The following is a 27,728-nucleotide window of genomic DNA, read 5'->3' on the forward strand; positions in this document are numbered from 1 at the left end:
TTTAGTTTTCTCCATTATTTACTCTTAAAATTTAACAGCAGCCTTTTTGTCATCATTTTATGTTTGTAATGGAAAGTTATCAAGAATAAACCACTTTACAGATATATGACATGTTGAATTTTTTGTTTTGTTTTGTTTTACTTTGGTAAATAGTAGAGGGGGAGGCTGATAAAAGAATGGGCTGGAAAATATATAATGACTGTAAAATTATATTGGGAAAATCTTTCCCATAATGGAGAAAATATGACATTTGGTTAAGGATAAGGATTCTTACTGTGATAGTAACCTGACTGATAATACTCATGCCTAAATGAAATCTTATTGGATCCAATTATCTATTGTGGGTTTCCTACCCCCCACACCTCCCTCTGGGCACTTTTTTTTTGGGTGAGATACAGGATTTTCCTTTGTCTCTATCTTTTGTTCTACATTTAGACTAAAATAATATTAGAAAATGTAGAAATTTAGATGTTTAAGTTATTTCCCAACATTTGTCTTACAAAGGTGTTTCCCTGTATTTTTGAAATAACTCCATGAAGAGTAAGTTAAAATTCTGCATCTACCTGAAGAATACATGTTTTGCTTAAAATAGTAGCTCTATGAGCAGAGGCTCTTCATAGCCAAGTTGTAAAATTTCTAATTTCAGAAATCTTTCATATTCCAGCTTTTGAAAATATCTAGTCCTAGTCCTTGTGTCAGATTCTAAAATTTAAAGTTTCAGACATTTGATATTTATTTAAATGTTCATTTTGAGGCCCCTAAATCATTATAAGCTGCTGGAGGTTAGGAAACATAATTGTGTATCTCCTGGAGCTCCTAGAATAAAGTCTTGCTTGGAAGAAACAATTTAATATTTTTGAATGTTGAATAAATGAGCAGGGAAATGGAATTCCGTATAATGGAATTTGAAAAGTAACATAATATGCATAATATATAATAATTAAATATGTGAATTTAATAAATAAGGCTTCAATTTATATTCCATTTTAGTGGTTAATATTTATAAACTCGAATTATATTGAGAAAATCAGGAGTTACATAAGAAGGAAGGTTACAGTATATTTTTTAGTATCTTCCAATTGTGAGCTTAGAGTTTTAGATAAAAATTCCTCAGCTTTTTTTTCTTTAACCCCATCTTTATCCCATTAGGTACATCCTTTGAAGGTATACATTTCTTCCTAGAATTCTCATTCCCAATTCTTTCTCCATATTGAACATTGATGTGTTGGGCACCTTTCTTTTTCTGTTTTTTGTTTGTCTAGTAATAATTTATAGCTTTTAGGAAGTGATAGAGGACCACTAATTGAACAATTTATTTTATAGTGAAAAAATTAAATTCTTTATTACAGTATTTATAACCAGATAACTGTAGAGTGATAAAAGTCAGTATTATTAGGGATATACTATGAATAAAAGCCTCTGTTTTACATATATATTATATATATATATATATATATATATATATCTTAAAAAGTTTAAAAGAGACTATTGTTCATAGTATATTCGTAATCGTATTTATATACCTGTTGAAAAATATATGTGTTTTCCACTTACCTTATTTTGCTCACATTTTTCGTTTTTTTCCTTGTCTTAATCTCATTCTTGATTGATTGCTCATATCTTATTTTTTTTCCTTTTTTCCTCTTCTCCCCCATGCTTTTTTATGTATTTTTTATTTCTTTAAAGTTTATTTATTTTGGAGAGAGAGAGAGAGAGACAGAGTGCAAGCAGGGTAGGGGCAGAGACAGAGGGAGACACAGAATCCAAAGCAGGCTCCAGTCTCGGAGCTGTCAACACAGAGCTCATTGTGGGGCTCAAACACACAAACCGTGAGATCATGACCTGAGCTGAAGCTGGATGCTTAACTGACTGAGCCACCTAGGTGTCTCCCCCGCCCCCACCATGCTTTCTTTTAATGGTTTACCCCTACCCTAAATTTCTTTGCAGAAAACATTTCTTTAGTGTCTGTTCTTTTAGTACATCTCTTTCTGTCTCCATTGTCAACATATTTGGTTATGGCATCTATTGTCTGTGTGTGGTTTTCATCGATGACTCATTGCCCCACAAGGTTTATTATTCTTTTTTTCTCTTTATTGGGAGGAGCTGAACTAAATTTTGGGGTATTGTTTTTATGTTTTTGGAGAGAGAGAGAATGAGCACGTGCTAGTAGGGAGGTGCAGAAAGAGAGGGAGGGAGAGAATCCCAAGCAGGTTCCGCGCTGTCAGCACAGAGCCTGACGTGTGGCTTGAAGCCCACTAACTGTTGAGATCCTGACCTGAGCTGAAATCAAAAGTTGGTCACTTTACTTACTGAGCCACCCAGGTGCCCCAGAAGGAGCTAAATTTAAACAGTCATTTTTATCTTTAGGGTTTTGACAAACAGAAGCAACTTAAACTGTTTGCAATTCCAACTTACCTACATAAGATACTACTAAAAAGTAAATTTTTATATTTTCTTTTACAAGAGATAATTCATGGAAATATAAATCATGCAAATATTTCAAAATATAACACATTTAAATTTCTTAGTGTTAGTTTTTTAATATACTTTTAATTACCTAGGGATAAGTTTTTGTTTTAGGTTACTTTGAAAGTATTTGTATAATAATCAGAGGTAAGGAAAGTAACGTTTTGAGACTACCTATGAGATCTCTCGTAATCCTTATCACATGAGAAAATGTCGACTGGTTGTAGTAAATGGCATAACTGAGATTGAATCTACATTTGAATGATTCCAAAGCCTGTGTTCCTTGTGTAATGGTGCTCATTTGGTAATGGTGAATATTACCATTTTATCGAATTGGATTCTTGTAATCCTTAAAGCTATTAATTCTTTTCTAGAATGTCCCGAAACCAAGTGTAGCAAAGCTACTGCATTCTTCTGGGCAACTCATGGAAAACAGTAAGCTATTGGAAGACTTGTATTATTCACTAATTCTTGTCCATTCTTGTGTTATTCATTGATTTGAAGTTACAGATATTTTCATGTCCTCTTTTGTTTTCTACTAAGTGAGAGCAAAACGTGGCTCTGTGAAAGCAGAAGGTGGAACCTTATCTGAGGACAATAATCCTGATTCTGAAAATGAAGATGTGGGTGAAACTCTTTCCAAACCACCAACCAGAGATTATGGCGATTCTCTTCCTGTTTTTCCATCAGCTAAATCTCTTCTAAAACCTTCTCTCAAGACGTTAGCTGTCCTTGGTCTTCCAAAGGTGAGTTGTTTTGTTTTATTCCTCTCTGCGCACCCCCCCCCCCCCCCCCCCCCCCCCCCCCCGCCCCATACCATCCTCTTGCTCCTCGTAATGATGAAAAGGATCTTAGGAAGAAATGGAAGTCCTCAAGATCATAGTAGAAAACAGTGTAATGACAACAGAGAGGAAGGTACAGGATTGAGATTTATAAAGGTTGGTGGGAGTAAACAATTCTCAGGTATGCCTTTATGGAAGCAAAGAAGTAGAAGGCAGCTGGAAAGAACAGCTAGATGCATATGAAGATGAGGAGGGAGATGAAGGGGAAGAATTCATTTCAGAGGGGTGAGATGAATTTAAAGTATGAAGAGTTGAGAGAAAGTATTATAAAAACACACCAGCAATGGTGGGATTAAGGGGGAGCAGATACTCTTTAAATTATAAAGCATGGGAGAAATTATTTAAGTGCAAATTAAGAAAAAAAGCCAGGTAATAAAAAAAATGCTTAGACTCTTCTGAATGACTTATAGCTGATTTTTGTGAAGAACTGGAAGAAATTTTTGCCCTTACATTTAAGTTAATAAAGGTGATATCCTATATTTAGTTTAGCAAAACCTGTGTTTCTAAGGAATGCAAAGTGAAATCTGTTTTAGGCCATACCAGATTTATTGCGAATTGTCAGTTTTTGGCTATTGTCTTTCTTGGGGTTTCTTTTTTTTTTTTTTTTTTTTTTAAGTTATGGGCTTTTATTTATTTATTTTTTTTCAACGTTTTTATTTATTTTTGGGACAGAGAGAGACAGAGCATGAACGGGGGAGGGGCAGAGAGAGAGGGAGACACAGAATCGGAAACAGGCTCCAGGCTGTGAGCCATCAGCCCAGAGCCCGACGCGGGGCTCGAACTCACGGACCGCGAGATCGTGACCTGGCTGAAGTCGGACGCTTAACCAACTGCGCCACCCAGGCGCCCCTTTCTTGGGGTTTCTAACTTAACTTACTGTGTGGTATAATCTTGGTATATTTTAGGTCTTTTTGAGTAGAAAGAGAGGAAATAAATGTTTATTCTTTTCATTAAATAAAATTTCTGGTTATGTAAATAAGGTTCTTTATCCATGAAATGAAAAACTAAATTTGAAGCTGCAACACTGAATTTGTTTTTTAGCTTATTTATTTATTTTGAGAGAGACAGCAAGCAGGGTAGGGGCAGGGAGAGAGGGGAGAGACAGAATCCCAAACAGGCTCTTCATTGTCAGCACAGAGCTCGACACATAACTCAGACTCACAAACTGCGAGATGTCGACCTGAGCCCAAATCAAGATGCTGAACTGCCTGAGCTACCCAGGTGCCACTTAAGCTGCAAACTCTTAAAAAAATATATATAAAACATGTTTTCTGCATTCTGATTTACCTTTTTTAATTTTAAATTTTCAAATGTTTATTTGAGAGAGAGAGAGAAAGAGATAGAGGCAGAGAGAGAGAGAGAGAGAGAGAGAGAGACAGAGAATCCTAAGCAGGCTTTGTGCTGCCAGGGTCGAGCCTGACACAGAGCTTGAATAACCTGAGCCAAAATCAAGTTGGACGCTTAACCAGCTGAGCCACCCAGCTGCCACTCTTTTTTTAATAGTATCTGCATAGAATAGACACATACACACATACCAAATGAATTAACTCAAAATGTATAAATTTTTGTCTAATGTGAACTCTTTGTCATGATAGAATCATAAGGCAGGAAAGGTTGCCACGAGAGTATACAAAATTCTTTCTAGAAGATGATTTTTACTTCGAATATCTCCAACAATAGATATAATGCCCTTCTGAATCTGTTCATATAGTTTTTGCTTTAAAATCAAGTTTGTCTGATGTAAGTATGGCTACTCCATCTTTCTTTTGACTTCTAGTAGCATGATAGGTGGTTCTCCAAAGCTTCACTGTCTTTTCTTCAAAAAAAAATTTTTTTTTAAGTTTATTTATTTTTGACAGAGACAGAGTGCAAGCATGAGCTGGGGAGGGACAGAGAGAGAGAGAGGGAGACACAGAATCCAAAGCAGGCTCCAGGCTCCAAGCTGTCAGCACAGAGCCTGATGCGGGGCTCGAACTCATGAACTGTGAGATCATGACCTGGGCCGAAGTCAAATGCTTAACCGACTGTGCCACCCAGCTGCCCCCCAAAGCTTCACTTTCAATCTGCAGGTGTCCTCAGGTCTAAAATCCGTCTCTTGTAGACTGCATATAGATGGATCTTGGGTTTTTTTTTTTATCCTTTCTGGTACCCTGTGTCTTTTGATTGGGGCATTTAGTCCATTTATATTTAGAGTGATTATTTTAAGATATGGAAGATATGGATTTAGTGTCATTGTGTTATCTGTAGGTTTCATGCTTGTGGTGAGGACTCTGGTCCTTTGTAGTCTGTGCTGCTTTCCACTCACAGAGTCCCCCTTAGGATCTCCTGCAGGGCTGGTTTAGTGGTCATGAGCCCCATTAGGTTTTGTCTGTCTGGGAAAGCCTTTCTCTCTCTTTCTATTCTAAATGACAGCCTTGCTGGGGAAAGGATTCGTAGCTGCATATGTTCCCATTCAGCGTATTGACTGTTTCCTACCCCTCCCTTCTGCCCTGTCAAGTTTCGCTGGACAGGTCTGCTGCTACCCTTATGTGTCTTCCCTTGTAGATTAAGATCCGTTGGTCCCTAGCTGCTTTCAGAATTCTCTCTTTATCTTTGCATTTTTCCAGTTTCGCTATGACATGCCGTGGTGTTGACCTAGTTTTGTTGATTTTGAAGGGAGTTCTCTGTGCCGCCAGGACTTGGATGCCTGTTTCCTTCCCCAGATGGGGGAAGTTCTCAGCTATAACTTGTTCAAATAAACCTTCTGCCCCTTTCTCTCACTCCTCCTCTTCTGGGACTCCTATGATGTGGATATTATTTCATCTCACTGAATCACTTAGGTCTCTAATACCTGCCTCATGGTCTAGTAATTTCCTTTCTTTCCTTTCTCTGCTTCATCTTTGTCCATAATTGTATCTTCTATTTCACCTATTCTCTCTTCTGCTTCTCCCATCCTTGCTGTCACTGCATCTAGTTTATTTTGTATCTTGTTTACAGCATTTCTTTTTTTAATTTTTATTTTGTTAATTTTTTTAAATGTTTTTATTTATTTTTGAAGGAGAGAGAGAGACAGAGCATGAGTGGGGGAGGAGCAGAGAGAGGGAGACACAGAATCCGAAGCAGGCTCCAGGCTCTGAGCTGTCAGCACAGAGCCCGATGCAGGGCTTGAACTCACCAACAGTGAGATCATAACCTGAGCCAAAGTCGGATGCTTAACCAACTGAGCCACCCAGGTGCCCCTTGTTTACAGCTTTCTTAATTCATCGTGACTATTCTTTAGGTCCTTGATCTCTGAAGCAGTAGATTCTCTGCTGTCTTCTATGCTTTTTTTCAAGCCCAGCTATTAATCTGATGGCTGTTATTCCAAATACTTGATCAGATATATTGTTTATATTTCTTTTGAGCTATTCTCTGGCTCTCCTTTCTTCCTGGAATTTTTTTTGAGGAGAATTCTTCTGTTTTGTCATTTTGGCTAGTTTCCTGTCCTTTATGTGTTTTAATAACTTGTTATGTGTCCCGCACCTGCAAGTACTACTATATTAAAAAATGGTCATGCACTGTCCAGGGCCTGGCACTTGAAGAAGTGTTTTTGGAGTGTGTGGTGTGCACTCTTTTGTTGTGTCTTTGCCTGCTTTTCTCCCTACTTTGAGTAGTGGTTTGGACCTTCCACCAGGTGTGTTTTGATTTGTTTGTTGAAGTAACCCTGGAAAAAAGGAGAAGGGGGTGTTGAAGAAACCTTATCCCAAACAAAGAGAGGTATGACAGGGGTGGCAAAAAAGACCAGGCAGAGAATCAAAGAAACTATAGGGCTTAATCCAGAAAGAGAGAGAAGAAAATAAAGAAGGAGATACAGAAAAGGTGTGAAAGGAATAGAGTAAAATGCCCGCTTTTAAACAAACAAATAACCAAAACAGAGGAAAAAAGAAAAAATATATATAGTAAGATTTGACGTAAAGTCAAATCAGAGACTATGAAGCTGATTCCAAAGGGAGGAGAGGAAAGAGTAGAGGAGAAAGAAAAGGGAAAAGAGAAGGAAAGAAATCGAAAGAAAAGAGGGGTGCTTGGGTGGCTCATGTGGTTACATGTCCGACTCTTGATTTTGGCTCAGGTCATGATCTCACTGTTCGCGGGTTCGAGCCTCGCATCAGGCTCTGCACTGACAGCATGGATCCTGCTTGGAATTCTCTCTCTCTCCCTTTCTCTGCACCTCTCCTGCTTGTTCACTCACTCTCCTCTCAAAATAAGGAAATAAATATTAAATAAAAAGAAAGAAAAGAAAAAAAAGTAATTAAAGTAAAAAAAAACCAAACTAACATACACAACCACAGGACAGTTGTCTACTAGTGCCCGGGACTGGAGGCTGTGCTGGTCTGGAGGAGGGGCTGTCTGGTTCCGTCAGTGTCAGTCTCACTACCTTAGAGAAGCAGTTACCAGGCCCAGAGGGGCGGGGTTTGGTGTAATGGGTCTGCCTCCATTGGGGCTCGTGTCCGTTCCCTGAAACCCCACCATGTTGGTGGGGAGAAAAATGGTGACACTCTAATCTCTCCTCCCCACACGAGGTGCCTCAAACCTCACTCTTTAGGCTGTCCTCACAGAATAGCCTGGGGGGCCGGCTTGCCTTGCTCCACAGCCTCCTATGCTTCCTGAGCACTCCGCTGGGATTCAAAACCTTAGAGGATCCCTGTTCCCCCGGACCTGGTTCTGGGGTAGCGCCAGTCTGTCCAGGGGACAAAGGGCCTCTGGCTTGTGCCTGCAGGGTCTTTTTCCCTTGGTTGGGGGGTAATATACCCTCTTTCCACTGTACTCAAGGGAGGGGACTGTTCTCTACCAGTGTAGCCCTGAGATTGCTACCAAGCCTAGGGATGGCTCCCTCCCCACCAGGCGTGGGAGGTGGCAGCTCTGGTCTAGAGAAAGTCTGGCAACCTTGAAAATTCTGATTTTTAGCTTCTAAGGCAGTTTTGCAAAGTAGAAATTGACTCTCTGGACCTCTCCTTGGTCCGTGGTCCGGAGAGGTTTTCTCTTATCCAAATACAATCCCACACTTCCCACAGCCTCTCTTTCTCTTCCGTTTGTTTTTCCACCGAAGGGCTTCCCCCACTCCATGCCTGTGTTGCCCATTTTATTTCTCCTAATTCGCATACACACACTTCTGTCCCACCAAGCTGTCTCTTTGCACCTGTGGAGATTTTTCTGTCACTGTGCAGCCTGTATTCCTGGTATTCCAAGTGCTCTGACCTCAATACTGCTGTGTTTGAGGGACAAGGGAAATTCTGATCCCCTTCCTCTGCCATCTTAACTCCTCCCTCCTCCTTTTATTTTCCTTTTCACAATTTCAGAGTTCTGTGTAGGTTTGCATTATTATATCAGTTTAATATGTTTTATAGATATTTTGGGCTTTTTTTCCTTGAAATGTATTGATCTGAATTTTCTGTCTTTTTTTTTTTTTTTTTAAAGTTTATTCATTCATTATTTGGAGAGAGAGAGAGCACAAGTGGGGAGTAGCAGAGAGACAGGGAGAGAGAGATAATCCCAAGCAGGCCCTGCACTGTCAGTGCAGAACCAGATGGGGGGCTTGAACCCATGAACTGCGAGATCATGACCTGAGCTAAAATCAAGAGTCAGGTGTTAACTGACTGAGGCATTCAAGCGGCCCTAAAATTTTCTTCAGAAGTCCCCTGGGTACTTCAAATTTAATATGTCCTAGTTTAAAGACATTGTTTCTGACCCTTTCCCTTTCCTCTTTCCTGACTCTTTGTAATCTGCTCTGTCAATTGTTTTCCCTAGCCTAATAAATAGCAGCCCTGAAACAGGAAAAGTCCTGGACTCTGAACTTCCCTGAAACGACCGCATCCAGTCACTCACCACATTCGATATTTTGTACCTGCTTACCATTTTTCATGTTATTCCTATAATTCACTCTCTCACCTATAATTTTGCAATACTCTTCTGGTTTTGCTTCCTTTATGTTCATCCTACATTGCTGTCAGAGTGACTTTTCTAAAATATATTTGTGACGATGTAATTCCTCTGCTTATTTAATGGATCCCCATTACCTGAAGGAGGAAACTCATGTTCTAGCATAACACTTGCTCTTTTTATTTTTTGGTTTCGTCCTGATGTTCCAGTAATATCTATCTATCCCCTTCCCAATAACTCTGTTCCAGTTTTGCCATATTCCATAGGTGTTGTCACTTACTCTATTATTTCATACTTGATCCTTTTGCTCATTCTAGAATGCCCTTCACACCCTCCCTGTGCACTTGTCTGTCTTTTAAGATACAGCCTTATCTTCCCAGAGTTTGCTGAGCTTCCCAAATGGAAGTGTTTTCTCCTTTGTGCGTTCACTGTGCGTTATTCACTTCACTTGTAGAACTAGTGGATATTTTTCTGTCCTTCCCTGTTTTCATGCATCTCTACCACTACTAGCCTATAGAACAGACTCTGTCTTTTATTTATATTTCCAGCTCCTCCCCAGATAATGCCTATGACTTGACAGATACAGTATGTGTTTGTCTTTCTGAGTGGGTGAGTGCGTGACCAAATGAATTAATGTGATGTTTTTCTGAAGCTGGGTTTTTGTTTTGTGTTGTTTTTATAGGAAGGAACAGCAAAGTCAGCAGTGGAAGCAAAGGAAGATGGTATTGGTATTATTGAAAATGTGCCACCAGAGCAAACAGTTAATGACAGTTTGACTTCTGGTGGAGTGCATAAAAATTACAGAAGTGGTAAGCTAGTGAATCTCTGTGAGTTGTTTTTCTATGATTAAATGCTAGTATGAAAAAAATTTGAAAGTATGTAGATCCAAATATATTATTCATTTTTCATTAAGATATTTTTCTGTTGCTATCTTCGTGTCTGTTGCTTTCTTTATAAGTATCCCAAGTACTACCACCTTTTTCTTCCTGAAAATCTTCAACTCCCTGAACATGCTTTCTGCTATTGCTTTTATTTTATTGAAATATTCATGAATGGAGATAGACTATGTGTTTAAAATTCATAGTAACACACGTTTTCATTAATTTATCTGTATTTTATAGATATGATGTCAGCATTAGGATTAGGAGAAGAGGAAGATGTAGAATCACCTTCTGATCCTGAGGTACTGTCTTCTTATTATTTTTAAATACAAGCATTGAGTGATGTTAAAACATCAAAGAGATGCTTTGACTTTATTCTCTCATCTCTGCATTTGCCCATAGAAACCATTTCCTTATATTTTTACCTATAATTGATAAAATAATTATGTTAATTATGACAATACAGTATAATACAGTTCTCTTGCAAACTTAATGAAAGTTGCTTAGTATTAGTACAGAAAACTAAGGCTTAGAGGGAATTAGTTTGGGTTTTGAAGTTATCTAAACTAAAGAATTACTAAAGAAATACTCAACCTATGGCCAAATGTATGATTCTGTGGTGTATATGGATGTGTCAAACTCCTAATGACATCCAGAAAGAGTTTGGATTATGGTGTTTTACAACTTGAACCTTCAAAAGATAATGCCTGGGACTTGAAAATATTGTATTTGATTGCCAAGTAGATCTACAAGGAGCATTGGGATTATGATAACCACAGTTTGGTTTGGTGGTGCTTTAATAATAAAACACTTTTTGGATAGTTAAAATAACATCGTGGCACACGTATAGTAATATAAGTAAAGTAATGATGACCTATTCTAAGGTGATAACTAAGGATAGAGGTAAAAAGGGCCTGATCTCTTAGACAAAGGCAGCTGCTGCATAATGCTGCAAGCACAGTATTTGAAGTCAAAAGACATGCTGTCATCTTGGTTCCATCACTTCCTAGCTGTGGGATCTTGGAAAAACTTGTTTAACTTGTTTGAATGTCAATGACCTCGTTCCTAAAGATGATACTAATCTTGGTTTTGTGTAATGAACAGATGTGGTAACGCTTTGAAAACTGTAAAGGGGGCTATAGAAATAGAAGACAAAATGATCACAGTGGTATTTAGTGACTTACTAAATATTGAGGATACTTTTTTTTTTTGAATCTTTGTTTATTTTTGAGAGGGGGTTGAGGGGAAAGAAGATCTGATACAGGCTCTGCACTGAGAACAGGGAGCCCAGTGCAAGACTTGAACTCATGAACTGTGAGATCATGATCTGAGCCAAAGTTGGGCGCCTAATTGACAAAGCCACCCAGGCTCTCCAAGAATACTTTTTTTATGTGAAGATGTCTGAAGGTGAATAAAATGGCAGTAGTGTCCAGAAGAGAATGGGGAAGTTAGAATGGGTTTTTGATTTTCTAATTTGGGCTATGTTAAGTTTCAGTAATCTATTAGTAGAGACATCATATGTGTATACAGTTGACCCTTGAACAAGATGGGCTTGAACTGTGGGAGTCCACTTACATACAGATTTTTTTTCTATAAATACAGTACCATCCTGTAAATGTATTTTCTCTTCCTTATGATTTTCTTTTTCTTTTTTTATTATTCATTTTGAGAGACAGAGAGAGGACAGAGCATGCGAGTAGAGGAAGAGGGATAGAGAATCTTAAGCAGGCTCTACACTGCCAGCACAGAGCCTTACATTGGGCTTGAACCCACGACCTGTAAGATCATGACCTGAGCCAAAGTCAAGAGCCTGACCCTTAACCGACAGCACCAGCCAGCACCGCTTCCTTATGATTTTCTTAATAACCTTTTCTTTAGTTTATAGTGTAAGAATACAGTATTTAATACATATAACATAGAAAACATGTGTTAATCGACTGTTTATATTACTGGTAAGGTCAGCATTTCGTTATAGTAACTCTGACCTTCCATGCTCAATTTACAGAGTTAATGGCCGAATGAGGATTAACAGGTAGATTAGAGGGCTTCTGCTTTAATATTCTGGTTTTTAATATATACTTTTCGATTTTTAAGTCTAATTGCTTTTGCTTTTATTTATTTTTAAAAAGTTTTTAACGTTTATTCATTTTTGAGTGACAGAGAGAGACACATTGTGAGTGGGGGAGGGGCAGAGAGAGAGGGAGACACAGAATCGGAAGCAGGATCCAGGCTCTGAGCTGTCAGCACAGAGCCCGACACGAGGCTTGAACTCACGAACCGTGAGATCATGATCTGAGCCGAAGTTGGACACTCAACCAACTGAGCCACCCAGGTGCCTCGTCTAATTGCTTTTAAAGTAGGAAATTCAGTAGCTACGTTTTTGATATTTGTGGATTTTCGAGTGCATGGCCATCAGAGCCCTTAACCCTTGGTTTGTTCAAGGGTCAACAGTATAGTGATTTGGTACTTTTGAGATCTTCTCAATGAGATTATTGCAAATGTTTTGACCTTAATAAATTTGTCCTTATATACTGACTGCGTACCAAGCAGTTAGATACTGAGTGTACAAGTTGAGGGGTTAGGTTGTAGTGGTCGGAGCAGAAAAGTAAGTAAACAGCAATCCGTTATAAGTCAGTATAAATGCTTCCTAGAAAGAAAATGGAGAATGTTAGGTTAGAGAATATTGGGGGAGTTTGTAGTGAGGATGAGGATGAGAGTGGGAGTAGGAATTTTGGTAGTCAGAAAAGATCTGAGTGTGGCAAAAGCTGCCAAGTGAAAGATGAGAAGGACCAGTCATGTGAAGATCTTGGCGAGGGACATTCTGGACAGAGAGAACCACGGATCATCATTTTACTCTAATGTCTTAGAGTTACCAAGAAGTAGGAAGACCCACTCCATCATCATAATCATTGTTGTGTGTAGAAAAGAAAATGTGCATACTGAGATAAGTGCTTGGCACATTTTAGGTGATTAATAAATAAATGTTCTTACACTTGCCTTTTAAAAGCTTACAACACTTTTTGAAGAGTTTCATACCCGTATCTAAAATTTTTTTACTATTAGTTAACCATAATTTTAAGAAAATTTTTTCTTACTACTTTGCCATTCGATCCATCCCTTCTTTCATCAATAAAAATTTCAAGCTTTTGTTTACCTAAATGAAGCAGCAGCTACAACAGTGTTTTGTTTATACTCAACATGATATACTCCAAAGTTTCTTAACAAATGTCTGCCATTCTATTAGAAGCAGTTTAAATTTATAGCAAGTATACTTTTAAAGAATTTGTTAAAAAAATTTTTTTTAATGTCTATTTATTTTTGAAAGACAGAGCACGTGAGTAGAGGAAGGGCAGAGAGAGAGGGAGACACAGAATCCAAAGCAGGCTCCAGGCTCTGAGCTGTCAGCACAGAGCCTGACGTGGGGCTCGAGCCCACGCTTTGTGAGATCATGACCTGAGCTGAAGTCAGACGCTTAACCGACTGAGCCACCCAGGCGCCCCTAAAGAATTTATTTAAATACTTATTTTAAATGTCCTTTTATTTTGATCGGGAATGCAAAGTAAGGTGTTTTGTTAGTTCCTTTTTGAAATGTGCATATAAGTCAGTCTTCTGTCTATGAAAGTATTCTGGCCTTCCATGCTCAGTTTACAGAGTCAATAGCCAAATGAAGATTAAAAGGTACACTTAATCAAGAGAGCATATATGAGGTTTTCTATTTAAATGTTTTGGTTTTCAATATGTTTTTCTTATTTGTAAGTCTGATTGTTATTAAAATCGGAAATTCAGATATTTTCTTAGAAAAGGATTAGGAAATCTTTACACAACTCATTATTGATGCTAATTTTAACAGAGTATGTCTGAGAGTCCAAACAAATATGTTCCTCATTTATCTGGAGCTGTGGATCAGAAAGGGCAAAGTATATTAAATGGACAAGTAGAAGGTAAGAACTGTATTTTACTAAGAGGTCATTGGACAGAATGTTGATTTAAAACAGGAATACTGATATATTCTAATATCTAAAGAAAATCACCTATTAAATGCATAGTAAAGAGATGTGAAAAGGAGATGTATCTTATGTGGTGTCAGCAACAGATTAAATTGAGAGTGCCACCAAAGGAGCTAAATGACTAGTTCCCTTTCAAGATACTGTAAGACCTAAGGAACCTCAGGAAATAAGAAAAGAGCCAAAGAGGGAATGATGAGAACAGTGGAGACTACAGGGAATAAATGAAGGAAAGTAAGCAGGTGTTTATAGTGTTTCTACTGGAAGGTGGTAAAATACACTAGTTCTTTAAAAGGAATAGCAGGCTATTTGAAATGTAGGAATACTGTGGTGAGCTTCCAGTACTAGAATTTGTCAGAGTAGCATACCAAAATTTTCCCACTCTTACTGTTATCCTCTTTGTTGGGAAGACATTAAGGACTGACAGCTGATGATGCAGAGTTATGTCCTGTCTACCATGGATGAACTTACGCATTTATAGTCAGCGATAAATGTACATACCTTAATGCCATATCAAATTGGAGGTACTTCATAAGAGAGTTATCATTTAGTGCAAAATAAGAGAATTGGAAGGAGGGTCAGTTAGGGAGACATCAAGGAAGCTATAGCTCTGATAAAAAGTTCCATTAGAAAGTTTATGACTTTTAGGGCGCCTGGGTGGCTCAGTTGGCTGAGTGTCCGACTTCAGCTCAGGTCATGATCTCAGTTCGTGGATTCAAGCCCCATGTCAGGCTCTGTGCTGACAGCTCAGAGCCTGAAGCCTGCTTCAGATTCTGTGTGTTTGTCTCTCTCTGCCTCTCCCCCGCTCATACTCTGTCTCTATCTGTGTCAAAGATATACATTAAAAACAAAATTTTTTGGAGGCACTTGAGTGGCTTGGTCGGTTGAGCGTCGGCCTCTGGGCTCAGGTCGTGATCTCGCGGTTCGTGAGTTTGGGCCCTGCATCTGGCTCTGTGCTGACAGCTTGGAGCCTGGAGCCTGCTTCGGATTCTGTGTCCCCACCCCCTCTCTCCACCCCACCCCTGCTTGTGCTGTGTCTCTCTCTGTCTTTCAAAAATGAATAAACATTTTGGGGGACTTGATAGTGGGTATAGAGGGTATAGATGTAAGATACTCCTGCTAAACAAAGAGGAAAAATGTGGTAGAGATAATCCATAACAAGAATATAAAAGTAGAACATTCAAGACCATAGATCCAGAAATTACTGTTGAGAAGGAGGACTAGTGAAGGGAAAGAGAGAGGAATGCATGGTGTGTTAGCTAGGAAATTTTGGAGTTGAGGAGGAAACTCGGGAGAATTCACGTTAGATGGCTGGAGTACATGTGCATTAAATCAGAAGATTAGATCACAGCTACTCCAAAGAATACTAAAAGCAAGTGGAGTGCTAGAATTGGGGTAAAACCTAGCCACTCATTTATCCTCCTCAGATCTCTTAGACATCAAAGATACATGTTGTATTGGTATTCATTATTCAAATGAGATTAATTTGAATATGGAAGCATTGGCTGTTATTTTTTTAAGACAGCTAATTTATTATATGATAGCTATTTTTAAAAATTTTTTAATGTTTATTTGAGCGTGAGACAGAGGGCAAGCAGGGGAGGGGCAGAGAGAGGGAGGGAGACACAGAATCTGAAGCAGGCTCCAGGCTCTGAGCTGTCAGCACAGAGCCCAGTGCGGGGCTTAAACCCACAAACTATGAGATCATAACCTGAGTTGAAGTTGGATGCTCCACCGACTGAGTCACCTAGGTACCCCATGATATGATAGCTATTTCATAAAAGCCTTTTTTAAAGGCTTACATGATCTACCAAATCAAACTAATTTTGGAAACAAAAGAAGTGATAGGGTTAATTCCCTAATGCTAAAATGGTTATTTTCAGTAAATATGATGCTGATTTTGAAATAGAAAAGATTTTTGGTATCTAAAAATTTTGTGGCAATTAATTTTATTTTTCCCTTTTGGTAATCATATTTCCATATTAAAAGCTTATTATACATTATTTCTTAGATGTGTTTTATATACCTTCTTGCATGAGTGGATCAAGAAACTTTAAGATGGCTAAACTAGAGGATACAAGAAATGTAGGCATACCAGTAACCCACATGGGTATGAACAAAAATGAATACTTTTATTAACTGTTATTCTACAAGTATATATCCAAGCTGATCAATTCAGTACACTTGCTCTGATGAGAAAGAAATTATGCATTCAACCGAACTGTCATCACAACTGTGTACTGACTAAATTACAGGACAAATTGAAGAACATGGTAAATACTTGTAGTATAATGGTATAAATGATTTTGCTGTACTGCACATTAAGGGTATGCTGTTGCATTCTGCCATCGGCTTTCACATTTATCCTCTGAGGGTCATGAATTGTTCCTCTAATTCCAGATTGCTTTTCTTTACATCAGTCAGCATGTTCACATTGGTACATGTACACTTTTCTATTTTAGTTAGTCATTTGAAACATAATTTTAACTTTTGACATCCTAACTGCATGTTCTGTGGAGCCTATATTCCTATTTTTTCTTCAGTATGTATAATGCGTTCATTTTTCTGTCTTGTCACTGTCTTAACCCACCTGCCTGTCCCCCCAAAAATAAAACACCAAAACCTAATGTAATCATTTTCAAAGCAAAGCATGAGGATTCAGCTCAGTACTAACTGCATGAATGTATAGTTGGCTTTCATATTTACATATAATTGACTATTTGTCCCTTTTGCTTTTTAGATCCTCCTGAAAAATATCCTCACTTGAAGGTAAAACTTCTATATTTTTATCCTGAATTTTTTTTTTTTTTCAACGTTTATTTATTTCTGGGATAGAGAGAGACAGAGCATGAACGGGGGAGGGGCAGAGAGAGAGGGAGACACAGAATCGGAAACAGGCTCCAGGCTCTGAGCCATCAGCCCAGAGCCTGACGCGGGGCTTGAACTCACGGACCGCGAGATCGTGACCTGGCTGAAGTCGGACGCTTAACCGACTGCGCCACCCAGGCGCCCCTATCCTGAATTTTTAACTACAGACTGTGTGAGATGTACATTATGTCTTAATCATATTGTTTCAATACCCATTCAGCCTACCGTTGAAGTGGAAGATTCTTTTTCTGATAAAACAGTAGGAATGAAGGATATACAGACATCCAGATCAGGTAAATTTTACAATACAAATTTAACAGTGGAAAGAAGTACACTAAAATATTCGAAATGCTCTTATTCCTAATTTTTTTTGGTGGCACATTTAGTTGAAGGATTTGACATAAATAAGGTAGATGTCATTGTTGGTATCCATGTTTGAAGAAAAGATATTTACAAGCATAGGAAAAAGAGATTTAAAAAATATAAGCTTTAGTTCATGTTTCTTGTTTTATTTTGGAATCCTAAATATTCCTAATATTAATTATTAGACTCTTAGACTTTTCCAGTGTTCAAAATGCTTATTTGAATTCTGACCTTTACCTAGAGTAAAGCTTCACTTGTTAACATGTCCATTGTGTTTTAACTTGATTTCATGTTATCTAAATAACAGTTTAAGCCAAATATGTTCTGCTTAGCAGACTGTGTGTATTTGTGTATGTGTGTATGTATGTATGATGTCTTTGATTATTAAAAATGGGGGAAGTAATTATTTTTTATATTTAGTAGATACAATCTTTTAAAACAGTAATTCTGAAGCTTTTTGGCTTTATAGTCCTTTTATATCATTTAAAAATTATTGGGAATTCCAAAGAACTTCTGTTTAAGTGGGTTGCATATGTTGGTATTTACAATATTAGAAATTAAACCTGAAACATTTAAAATACAGGTATACACAGTCATATATTCTGTTGGCCATTAGACCTATGACCCTCAGTTGTGATACTATTGCATATCATATCTTTAGAAGACTCCATTGTACACTTAATATGAAAATGAGAATGAAAATGTCAAATAATATTTAGTATTATTGTGAAAATAGTTTTGACCTCTTGGACTGCCTGAATGGATGGATCTGGGACTCCAGGGATTTTCAGATGACACTGGAGAACTGTTTTAAACCATATACAGGGTTCATGGATGTGAAATGATAAAGGGTACTTTGTGATGAAATGGACATTTAAGTTCCACTTCTGCATTTTCTTTCTTTCACTTGTCTTAAGAGGTTTAAATCAGACTATCTTGCTTTTTTAAAAAATATATATATTTTTGTTACATACTCATTTTCTGTCTCATGACACTATTTTTTGGATCTAGTGTAGACTGAGACTTATCCTGTTTTTACATGGCAACAATTATGTCACTCAAGGCTTTTGTTTCCATATAAATTTATGTTTAGCCAAGGCTTAAAAATTGAATTCTGATGATATTGGTACATTGAGGAAAGACCATTTCATTGTGATTAAAGTAGTACCATTCATTAAAAGTTTTATTAAAAACCCATGTCTTTAGAACACACAGTGCATATTTAAACATAAAATAAATGGTTAGACATAGATTTTGTTACTAAAATATTCATAACCTTGAGCAGTCTTAATTATTAATAAATAAAGCTTTTATGAGACACAGAATATGTAATAGAGTTGCTTGAATGAATCAAAGTATATAATGGTAGAGAATTAAAAAGAAAAAATGAGAGACTAGTTAAATTTATCTATGTGAATGTCAAATATAGGACATGTAAAATACAATAAGCTCTGAAGGAGTAGTAGTGTGTTTGGAGGGAGAGGAGGATATGGAACTGCTTCTCTGAGGAAAGAATTGATACAAATTAGTCAAGTATGTATTACTATTTGCATTCTAATAAATGAAACTTTGTTTTCAGATTTTTCGGATTGGGAGTCTACTAGTTTGACCTTCGGTAATGAGACTTGTCAAACATCCAAGAATTTGAAGGTTGATAAATGCCCATTTGTATCACAACCAATGATCAAAAATCAGTCAGCATCCACAGATTCTGGACCGATAACCTTAATAGATAAAGAAAAGATTAATATTGGAACTGTGCTGCTGTTAGGTAATTGTACACTCCGTGACCTGAGTGAATCACAGTTACCAGAAAACAGAGAGAGCAAAGAAGGTAATGAAGCATAGAGAATTTAACCTCTTCGTGGCTTCACCATAGTTGTGGTTTTTCGAAAATAATTTTGTGGCAAAATTTAATTTGTGTTTATTCTTTTTACGTAACCTACAACCAGAGTATTTTTAGCAATACATTTGCATTCTTCCTTTGACTAAAGCAACATACAGATAGCAAAGAGACATGGAGAAATTAATTTCTTTTAGACTAGCATTTAGTGTACACTGGAGAATGGGTAGCAGGATTATATTTAGAACTTTCGGATTAGTTGGAAAAACTAGGTACGGATCTAAAGATTGACTACTCAAAACATAGTTTCTTAGCTTTATTTTTATAGCTCTAAATTCACAAGTATCGGTCATACTATAATCAATGTAACAAAAAAAGCACCTTCCCAAACAAAATGTTAAAATACTTCCTATATTTTCTATGATTTTATTTTAGTGTTGGCTTTCTCAATTGAGTCACTGAGAATTTATCACATAGTATCATCTTCTCAGCTATGTACACATAGTCTGTCGCCTTGTTTTATTATTTTTAATGAATAAATAGTTCACAAGGAATATTGGTTTTAAAGAGTGCTGTATTATTTAAAAATAATATATGGAAAACCAATTTTTTTTAAATAGTATCTTTAAAAATTTTTTTTAAATATTTTTATTTATTTTTGAGAGAGAGAGCATGAGCAGGGGAGGGGCCGAGAGAGAGGGAGACACAGAATCTGAAGCAGGTTCCAGGCCCTGAGCTGTCAGCACAGAGCCTGATGCGGGTGGGGCTCGACCTCACAGACTGAGATCATGACCTGAGCCGAAGTCGGACGCTCAACCGACTGAGCCACCCAGGCGCCCCTTGGAAAACCAATTTTAATTCTACTAAGATACTCAGTCTATTGATTAATGACATCTAATGTGTGTTCTACTTTATGTACCAGTGCCCCTTTTCAGTCATTTGATCAGGTCTGTACTAATAAATTGTACAATATTTTTTTCACCTCTGTAGTTTTATGTTCTTTTCTTTCTTGATTTCTAAAATTAACATGTATTCTCAAAAGATTTTGAGCTCTTTCCTAGAGTAGTGAGTATAGGCTATAAATCCAAAGTTATTTAATATACAAGTGACTTGTTTGCTGTTACTTCTTCATGAGCTTGGTAGATCCCAGAGGCAGGACTTTCAAAACAAAACACACAGGCTTCTGTAACACATAGAAGGATATGAAATAGAAAAATTACAAAATAAATACAAGCAGCTTAAACCAGTTCATATAGATCATTTCTTACTTGATGCCTTTTTATAAAGTTATGAACAGAGTTCTCTAGGGACTGAAGATTGTGTGTTTATTCATTTAATACAGATTTAGTCTGTGCTGGGTCCTAATAATTTTATATCTTGAGTATTTCTGGAACCATTCTGTTAGTTTGGATGTGCATCATCTTTATTTTATATTACTGCCTTCTAATTCATCTCCCATCTTTTATTACTATGCCATTCAAATTCATCCTTCCCCACAGTATTTAGAGTGATTTGTCTCAAATGCAAAGAGGACCATGAGCTACTGTTGAAAACATATTTATGTCCAGGCATCTTAAAATTATATATAAGGCTCTCATAATCTAGACTTCTGCCTAACTCTCCATCTTTACACCTTTCTACTGTCTGCTTTTTTCTCTGGCATTCTGAACTGCTGGTGATGTCTTCCTCTTTGATCCCTGTATTTTGGACAAATAGTTACCCTGTCATGTGCTTCTCTCCCTGTCTTGCTAAGGCCTTGCATGCTCTCCCCTTTTTCTGCCTTCTAACACCTTTGAATCTTGCTAACCTCAATGTTGGAGTCTTAGCTCAGTCATTCTCTCTTGAAAAGCCATTCCTGACACCTTTTATCTACATGTTTCTCTAAACCTAGGTGCTTAGTACTTAGTGGGAACTCCGTAAATAATTACTGCATAAAATAAATAAAGGCTGTTGACACAAAGATGATTTAAGAGATTATCCCATACCGTCCAGGAGCAAAAGTAGAAGATACGTAAAGAAATAATTTACAGTTCAGGTGGTGAAGATACACTAGAAAAATCTATAAAGTACTAAGGTAGCCCCAGAGAAAGACACACCTATTTATCTGGGGAAAGATAGCCATTAACAAGGATGACTCTACATAGCAAGCAGTCTGAGTCCTAAAAGATGGGAAGAAAATTGTCAAATAGTGGAGGAAAACGTTTCAGGAATGTTTACTTATCAGGAACATACACCTATAGAAAGGGTATACACTGATAAAAGCATAAAAAGTAATAGTAATTTTGGAAACCATGAATAATGTTGTAGTTGAATCTTAGTGTGTTATTAAAGAGGTACTGTTACAAGTCTGTTGTGACTTTATATGTTTCTACTGTTTTTTTAAATTTTTGTTTTGTTTCTGATTGTTTTGTTCATCGGTGTTAGGTGGATGGATTTGTGAATGAATCTTTGAGATGTTTGTATGCATTTAAGCTGGTGACATCTAGTATTTCCCAAATGGTTTGTTGAAGTTTTAGATAATTATAAGTATTTCTTAAAGAAGTAAATATTCAGGGGCCACCTGGGTGGCTCAGTCACCGATTTCAGCTCAGGTCATGATCTCTTGGTTTGTGAGTGCAAGCCCCACGTCGGGATCTGTGCTGACAGCTCAGAGCCTGGAGCCCATTTCGGATTCTGTGTCTCCCTCTTTCTCTGCCCCTCCCCTGCTCATGCTCTGTCTCTCTTTCCTTCAAAAATAAATAAACATTAGAAAAAAATTAAAAAAAAAAAGAAGTAAATATTCAGGTAAAGATTAATTTAAGCTTTCAGTTGATAAAATGTTATTTTCTATTTTTATGAAGGTTAGAGCTTTTATCTAACCATTCTGAGTAATCTATTTTAACTAAATATATATATTTGTCAGCAGACCTAGACTTAGAATTAACATCAGTGGAAGAGCGAGAAAGGCTTGATGGAAGTGAAAATAACCACCCACAGGTATGTAAAACGTTAAATTTCCGATTTTATATTGTTTTCCTTGCTTTGATAATGTGATACAGTTCAAGTGAAATTATCTTTTGAATGAGCATTTGAAGTTGATAGATTATAACTTATTATTTAGTTTTTATAAAATTTTATAAGTTACAAAACTTAAAATATTGTTAGAATTTATAGTAACTTATAGCTAAACTTTATCCTTGGAACTGAGGCAAAAAAAAAATTCCTGAATTTTGTTTGCTTCTTCCATTATTGTAACTTCCTTACATGATAAGGAAGGTAACATCAAATATTGAATCATATGTTTAAGCAGTTGAAATTATGAGCAATATAACAATGATGACCACTGACTTAGATTCATGTAGAAGGAGTAATTATTTTCAGTGGTTCAAAATGTGCAGTTTCATATTGCCAGTCACTAATGCCAAGATTAAAGATGTATATTCCAACTTTGGTCTCTTTGTAGTTGACTTTGGAGAATGGGGTCATAAAATGAACACAACTGCCTATTGTAGAATCACACCTTATAGGATGGGTTATACACAATAGGTTTTTAAGTTATTTCATTTCAGCATAGGAGCTCAGTAAGTATTATTAACAGTTTTCTTATCCACTTTCAGTGGACGTTACAATATATCAGAGCTGGGTACAAGTAGATAATCTATATTGATGTACACCACCATTATAGTATACAATTTGAATTTTCTTTCTCATTGATATTGATTTTGGCTGCTAATAATTTTAAGTTTGCCTATTCTCTATTAGTCTTTAAAAAAATACTCAAATGCACTTTAGGGCTCATTATTTAAGGGATGGTAAGGTAAAATGTTTTTAAAGTTTGCAACATTAAAAGTCATCTAATTTATTTTTTGGTAGATTTAACATGTAATGAATTGTTTAGTTCAAAAAACTGACAAAATTAAGTTTATGAGTTCATGTTTTTCTTCTGTCTTAGGCTAAGGCAAGTTATTTTTCACTTCTTACAGGAAGTTACAATTCAGTGACTTGGGAACAGCTAAACATAGATTAAAAAATTTAACAGTTAAATTTTGATTATTTTCTAATTTTTCTTTGTCCATACTTGATTACTTAAGGATAAGGTTATTTTACAAACATGTATCCCGGCAGAAAAGACATCTGAAAATCAAAACAAGGAAATTAACTGTCCGTTTTTGCATCTGCAAAAAATGACTCAAGAACCAGAAATGAATAAGGAATGTGATAGAGAGCATGATATATCTGTATATTCAGGACGTGCTTCTATGCAAAACTTGGAGGAAATGTGGATCAAACAAGGCAAATTAGAGTGGAAAAATAGCTAAAAACTCATTACCAGTGAGTTAAAGCAGAAGTTTGGTGAAATTTGTTAACAGTACAGAATTCCTACTTATCTTGAGGAAGAACCACCACATGGTCACTCTAAAGAAGGAGCCAACTTAAAGGGAATACCTTCTAATTGGACAAATAATGTCCCTCAAAAAAAATAAAAATAGATCTACCCTATAACCCAGCAATAGCACTGCTAGGAATTTACTTGATTGTGAGGAAGAAGATGCATTTGGAGTGTCTGTCTCAATAGTATTTCAGGCATTTCCTGAACAAAAAGAGCCTAGTCTTGAAAATGTCATTCTCTCCCATTCATACTCTGGGTCCCCAGAATATGCTTGCCAGTCATCTTCTACGCTTTCTTGAAATGAAAGTAAATCATCAGGGAAATACAAATCAAAACCACACTGAAATATCACCTCACGCCAGTCAGAGTGGCTAAAATGAACAAATCAGGAGACTATAGATGCTGGGGAGGATGTGGAGAAACAAGAACCCTCTTGCACTGTTGGTGCGAATGCAAAATGGTGCAGCCACTCTGGAAAACAGTGTGGAGGTTCCTCAAAAAATTAAAAATAGATCTACCCCATAACCCAGCAATAGCACTGCTAGGAATTTACCCAAGGGATATAGGAGTGCTGATGCGTAGGGGCACATGTACCCCAGTGTTTATAGCAGCACTTTCAACAATCGCCAAATTATGGTAAGAGCCTAAATGTCCATCAGCTGACGAATGGATAAAGAAATTGTGGTTTATATACACAATGGAATACTACTTGGCAATGAGAAAGAATGAAATATGGCCTTTTGTAGCAACGTGGATGAACTGGAGAGTGTTATGCTAAGTGAAATAAGTCATACAGAGAAAGACAGATACCATGTGTTTTCACACTTCTGTGGATCCTGAGAAACTTAACAGAAACCCATGGGGGAGGGGAAGGGAAAAAAAAAAAATCTTAGGGAGAGAGCCAAACCATAAGAGACTCTTACAAACTGAGAATACACTGAGGGTTGACGGGGGGTGGGAGGGAGGGGAGGGTGGGTGATGGGTATTGAGGAGGGCACCTGTTGGGATGAGCACTGGGCGTGGTATGAAAACCAATTTGACAATAAATTTCATATTAAAAAAAAGAAAGTAAATCAGACTATGAAGATGAGAACAAACCAGACATTGAGCATCTTTTTAACAACAATGAGAATTTTTATAATGATACAGAAAATAAAAAAGCAAGGAACCCATTAGTTACATTTAAAGTGAAAGAAGGCCAAGAATTTGACTTGCAAATGGCAAAAAATACGGACCAAAATACCACCGACTGTAAATTAGACATTGGACATATACCTCAGTCTAGTGATTCAGAGAGCCTTTTTGGTTTGTGGCTTGCCTGCTCCGATGTGATGAAACATGTGATTCAAACAAAAAGGCATGATATTTCTGCTGTCACAAACACAAGAAAACAAAACCAATACAAGACTTTTTCCAGAAGCCATTATATGCAGATAATGACAGTACTCATAACTATAAAAGTGTTAAGTCTGAATTAGAAATTGTGAGTTCTTCTTCACCATCTAGTTTTCCAGCATCTAAAGTATATTTAAGTGAAGAATTACATCAAGATATGCAAAGGTTTAAGAATGAGATAGGCATGTCACAAGTAGAGTTCCTGGCTTTGGAAAAAGAAAGTTCAACTTCCAAAAGAGATAGAGGTCCCCCTTGCTGTTACTCTTGTTTTTTCTTTTTAGCAATTATCGATCCATTCTGATTTTCCACTTAAGAGAAAAGGAGTTTGTATAAAATGGAATTGTCTAAATAAGTAATTGTGTCTGGAAATAGATTATTTCTGCTATCTAACAAATAGGAGTTCAGGAAAACATTATGATTTGTTTTCCTTAAAGTTTCTGTGTCAGTCTTCCAAGTAGCATATGAACTGGGAAACTAATTAGCTATATAAGTACCATGTGACCTCATGAACCAGAATAATCATAAAGACACTGCTTAAAAAACATAATCTCCAGGTTTTTTTGAATCTATTGGCTTAAATATAAATTGCATTTCCATAAACAATAAAAGGGGAAGGAAGCAATAACTAAGAGAAGGAATATAAACAAATGTTCCCAGCCAGAATTGCTTCAGTATGTGTCAGTAGACCCTGGGTCTAGGGTTCTTTCTTGTCTCGCAAGACAGCGGGATGCAGGATTAAAATGGGAGAGATGGCTAATGTCCAGAGAACACAAGAGCCCCAATTAAGGGTCCTTGCTCTGTTGTTATTAGGATCAGAAGGCTTCCAAACATGGTGATTGACGTGCACAAAGAGACAGTAAATCTGTGAACATGAACTCATGGGCATGAGGGAAAGGGGGTTTGAAGATATAGGGTGTTAGGGGTTTGGGTCAATATAAAACAAAATCCTGGTGCCTGGCAGATGGTTGTTAACAGCCCACCTGAGCACCTTATCTGTTTATTTTAGCTAGTCTAGGGGATAAGACAGATGCTACTTCAGGATCCACAAGGCACCTTTCTTTTGCTAATTAGCTCCCCTCTGGGCATCTTTACCCTGCAGCCTGTAGCCTATAGCCCTATTTACCTGTTTACCTAATTTGGTCCTTCCTTCCTGTGAAAGCAGCTTTCTGCTATAATACTAAATTGGGGGGCATTTTTGCCCTGAATACCTAATCTTGCTTACCTCATACACCTTTGTATGGGGGCCTTTGCCCTCCTCTCTATTCTGGGGCCCTTTGCCCCACTTCTCTCATCTTATTTGCCTAATCTTGTTTACCCAAACTTGGGTGTGAGCATCCTATGGCTTTGTAATTCTTTATGTCTTGTTAACCCATCAGTGCAGGCTCAGGGAATTCCTAAGCTTACTCCCCACAAATACATGCAGTCTTCTCTGCTTTACTCACAACCTTGGAACTTAGATTTCAACATGACCACTTTGAGATAGTTTTAATAACAAATATTTGTATTATCACCACTTTTTTTTCACACTTTTTAAATCATCATTCTCAGATGTTTCTGTTGAGTCAAACTTTGACTTCATGTTTAATAAAGTATGACACATTTTGACATGTATGATTTTTACCATGTAGGTAGCATAAGCCTTCAGCAAACCTTTGGTATTTAACTCCAAGGGAGAAAACTGAGTTTTGAGATGTGTGGAGTTTAGAAATAGACAAAATCTAGAGATATCCTTCTTTAAAAGAAAAAGTAGCTAATGTCCTCGTCCCCTATGAAGGTATTAATTTACTGTGCCAAAGTCATACTTTTAAGGTATCCTATTAATTTAATGAATTTGTGGTCATTTATCTGATTCAGCATTAAAGAATTGTATCATCTCTTTTGGTGCCATAAAATGCTAGGTAATGCCACTTCAGGAACTTTGGACAAATTTAACCTTTTTTAGTTTTACTCGAATTATCAGTAGAAAATGGGTTTAAAGTTGATAATTACTTTTATACCCTCTCCCTATAAAATTTTATGGTTGTTGAATGTGAAATTCAGGGAGCATTACTAATTTCCCAGAATTCCAGCCTAACATCCTTTTCACTCTGTTCCTTTTGTGTTGTGGCAAACCTTCCTTTGTAAATTTTAGGGAACACTGTTACTTTTTTTGAGAACCTTGGGATCCAAATTAAAAAGAATTATAAAAGGCAGTCAGGGAAAGAATAGCTTTGTGCAGAAAGAGGAAAGCTTCCTGTTTTTGTTACTGGAGCACCTCAATGTCACATGTTTTAAATCTGGCTGTTGTGTAAAACCCAGGTGGTAAGGATAGGAAAGGACAAATTTTGTCTTTGTCTTTTTATTTCTTTGGATTTCTTGGTCAGATGGGGTGGGGGTAGGGTGGGGGATTTTCAGTAGCAAAGTGTGGATATGAATAAGAGTACAAAATTAAGAAAGCCCTTTTAGAAATTTTGGAAAATTCTGCTTTTTTTATTCAAACAGAAATTAAGCCGACTTTATAAAAATTATAATTACATGTAATGATAAACTAAACACAAAATGTTTATCAATTAAAATTATGACAAACTGTCAACTGATAAAATTAATGAAAAAACTTCTTTTTATTGACTAAAGTAACAATTGCCTTTAGTATCAAGTTCCATTAAAGGTTGAAGAAAAAAAGAAGCACAGAAGTAGTGACATGGAAGTATCAGAAAACATACATGATGCTGCAGCTGCTGGATTAATTCAACAAAGAAAGAATGGAAAAACTGATAACCATCAATTTCCTATTACAGAAAATAAAGATTCTGATAGGTAAGC

The 27,728-nt window shown here is 36.9% G+C and overlaps 1 protein-coding gene across 13 annotated transcripts in view; it reads left to right on the forward strand.

Annotated features, from left to right (window-relative positions):
* The window catches only part of ANKRD26 (ankyrin repeat domain containing 26), a 106,681-nt gene that overhangs the window by 36,653 nt on the left and 42,300 nt on the right, over positions 1–27,728 (forward strand). For 8 of the 13 annotated variants that reach the window (XM_045466324.1, XM_045466332.1, XM_045466334.1 and 5 more), the window contains 11 exons: positions 2,841–2,901; positions 3,010–3,212; positions 9,886–10,012; positions 10,325–10,386; positions 13,935–14,025; positions 16,100–16,198; positions 16,829–16,857; positions 17,177–17,249; positions 18,899–19,153; positions 22,065–22,138; positions 27,556–27,722. In XM_045466324.1, the coding sequence (XP_045322280.1) occupies positions 2,841–2,901; positions 3,010–3,212; positions 9,886–10,012; positions 10,325–10,386; positions 13,935–14,025; positions 16,100–16,198; positions 16,829–16,857; positions 17,177–17,249; positions 18,899–19,153; positions 22,065–22,138; positions 27,556–27,722 (1,241 nt within the window). The remainder of the gene's footprint in view (positions 1–2,840; positions 2,902–3,009; positions 3,213–9,885; positions 10,013–10,324; positions 10,387–13,934; positions 14,026–16,099; positions 16,199–16,828; positions 16,858–17,176; positions 17,250–18,898; positions 19,154–22,064; positions 22,139–27,555; positions 27,723–27,728) is intronic. The other 5 variants (XM_045466325.1, XM_045466329.1, XM_045466330.1 and 2 more) reach the window with 2 other exon arrangements.

The sequence above is a fragment of the Leopardus geoffroyi genome, chromosome B4 (assembly GCF_018350155.1).
Source record: "Leopardus geoffroyi isolate Oge1 chromosome B4, O.geoffroyi_Oge1_pat1.0, whole genome shotgun sequence".
Lineage (NCBI taxonomy): Eukaryota > Metazoa > Chordata > Mammalia > Carnivora > Felidae > Leopardus > Leopardus geoffroyi.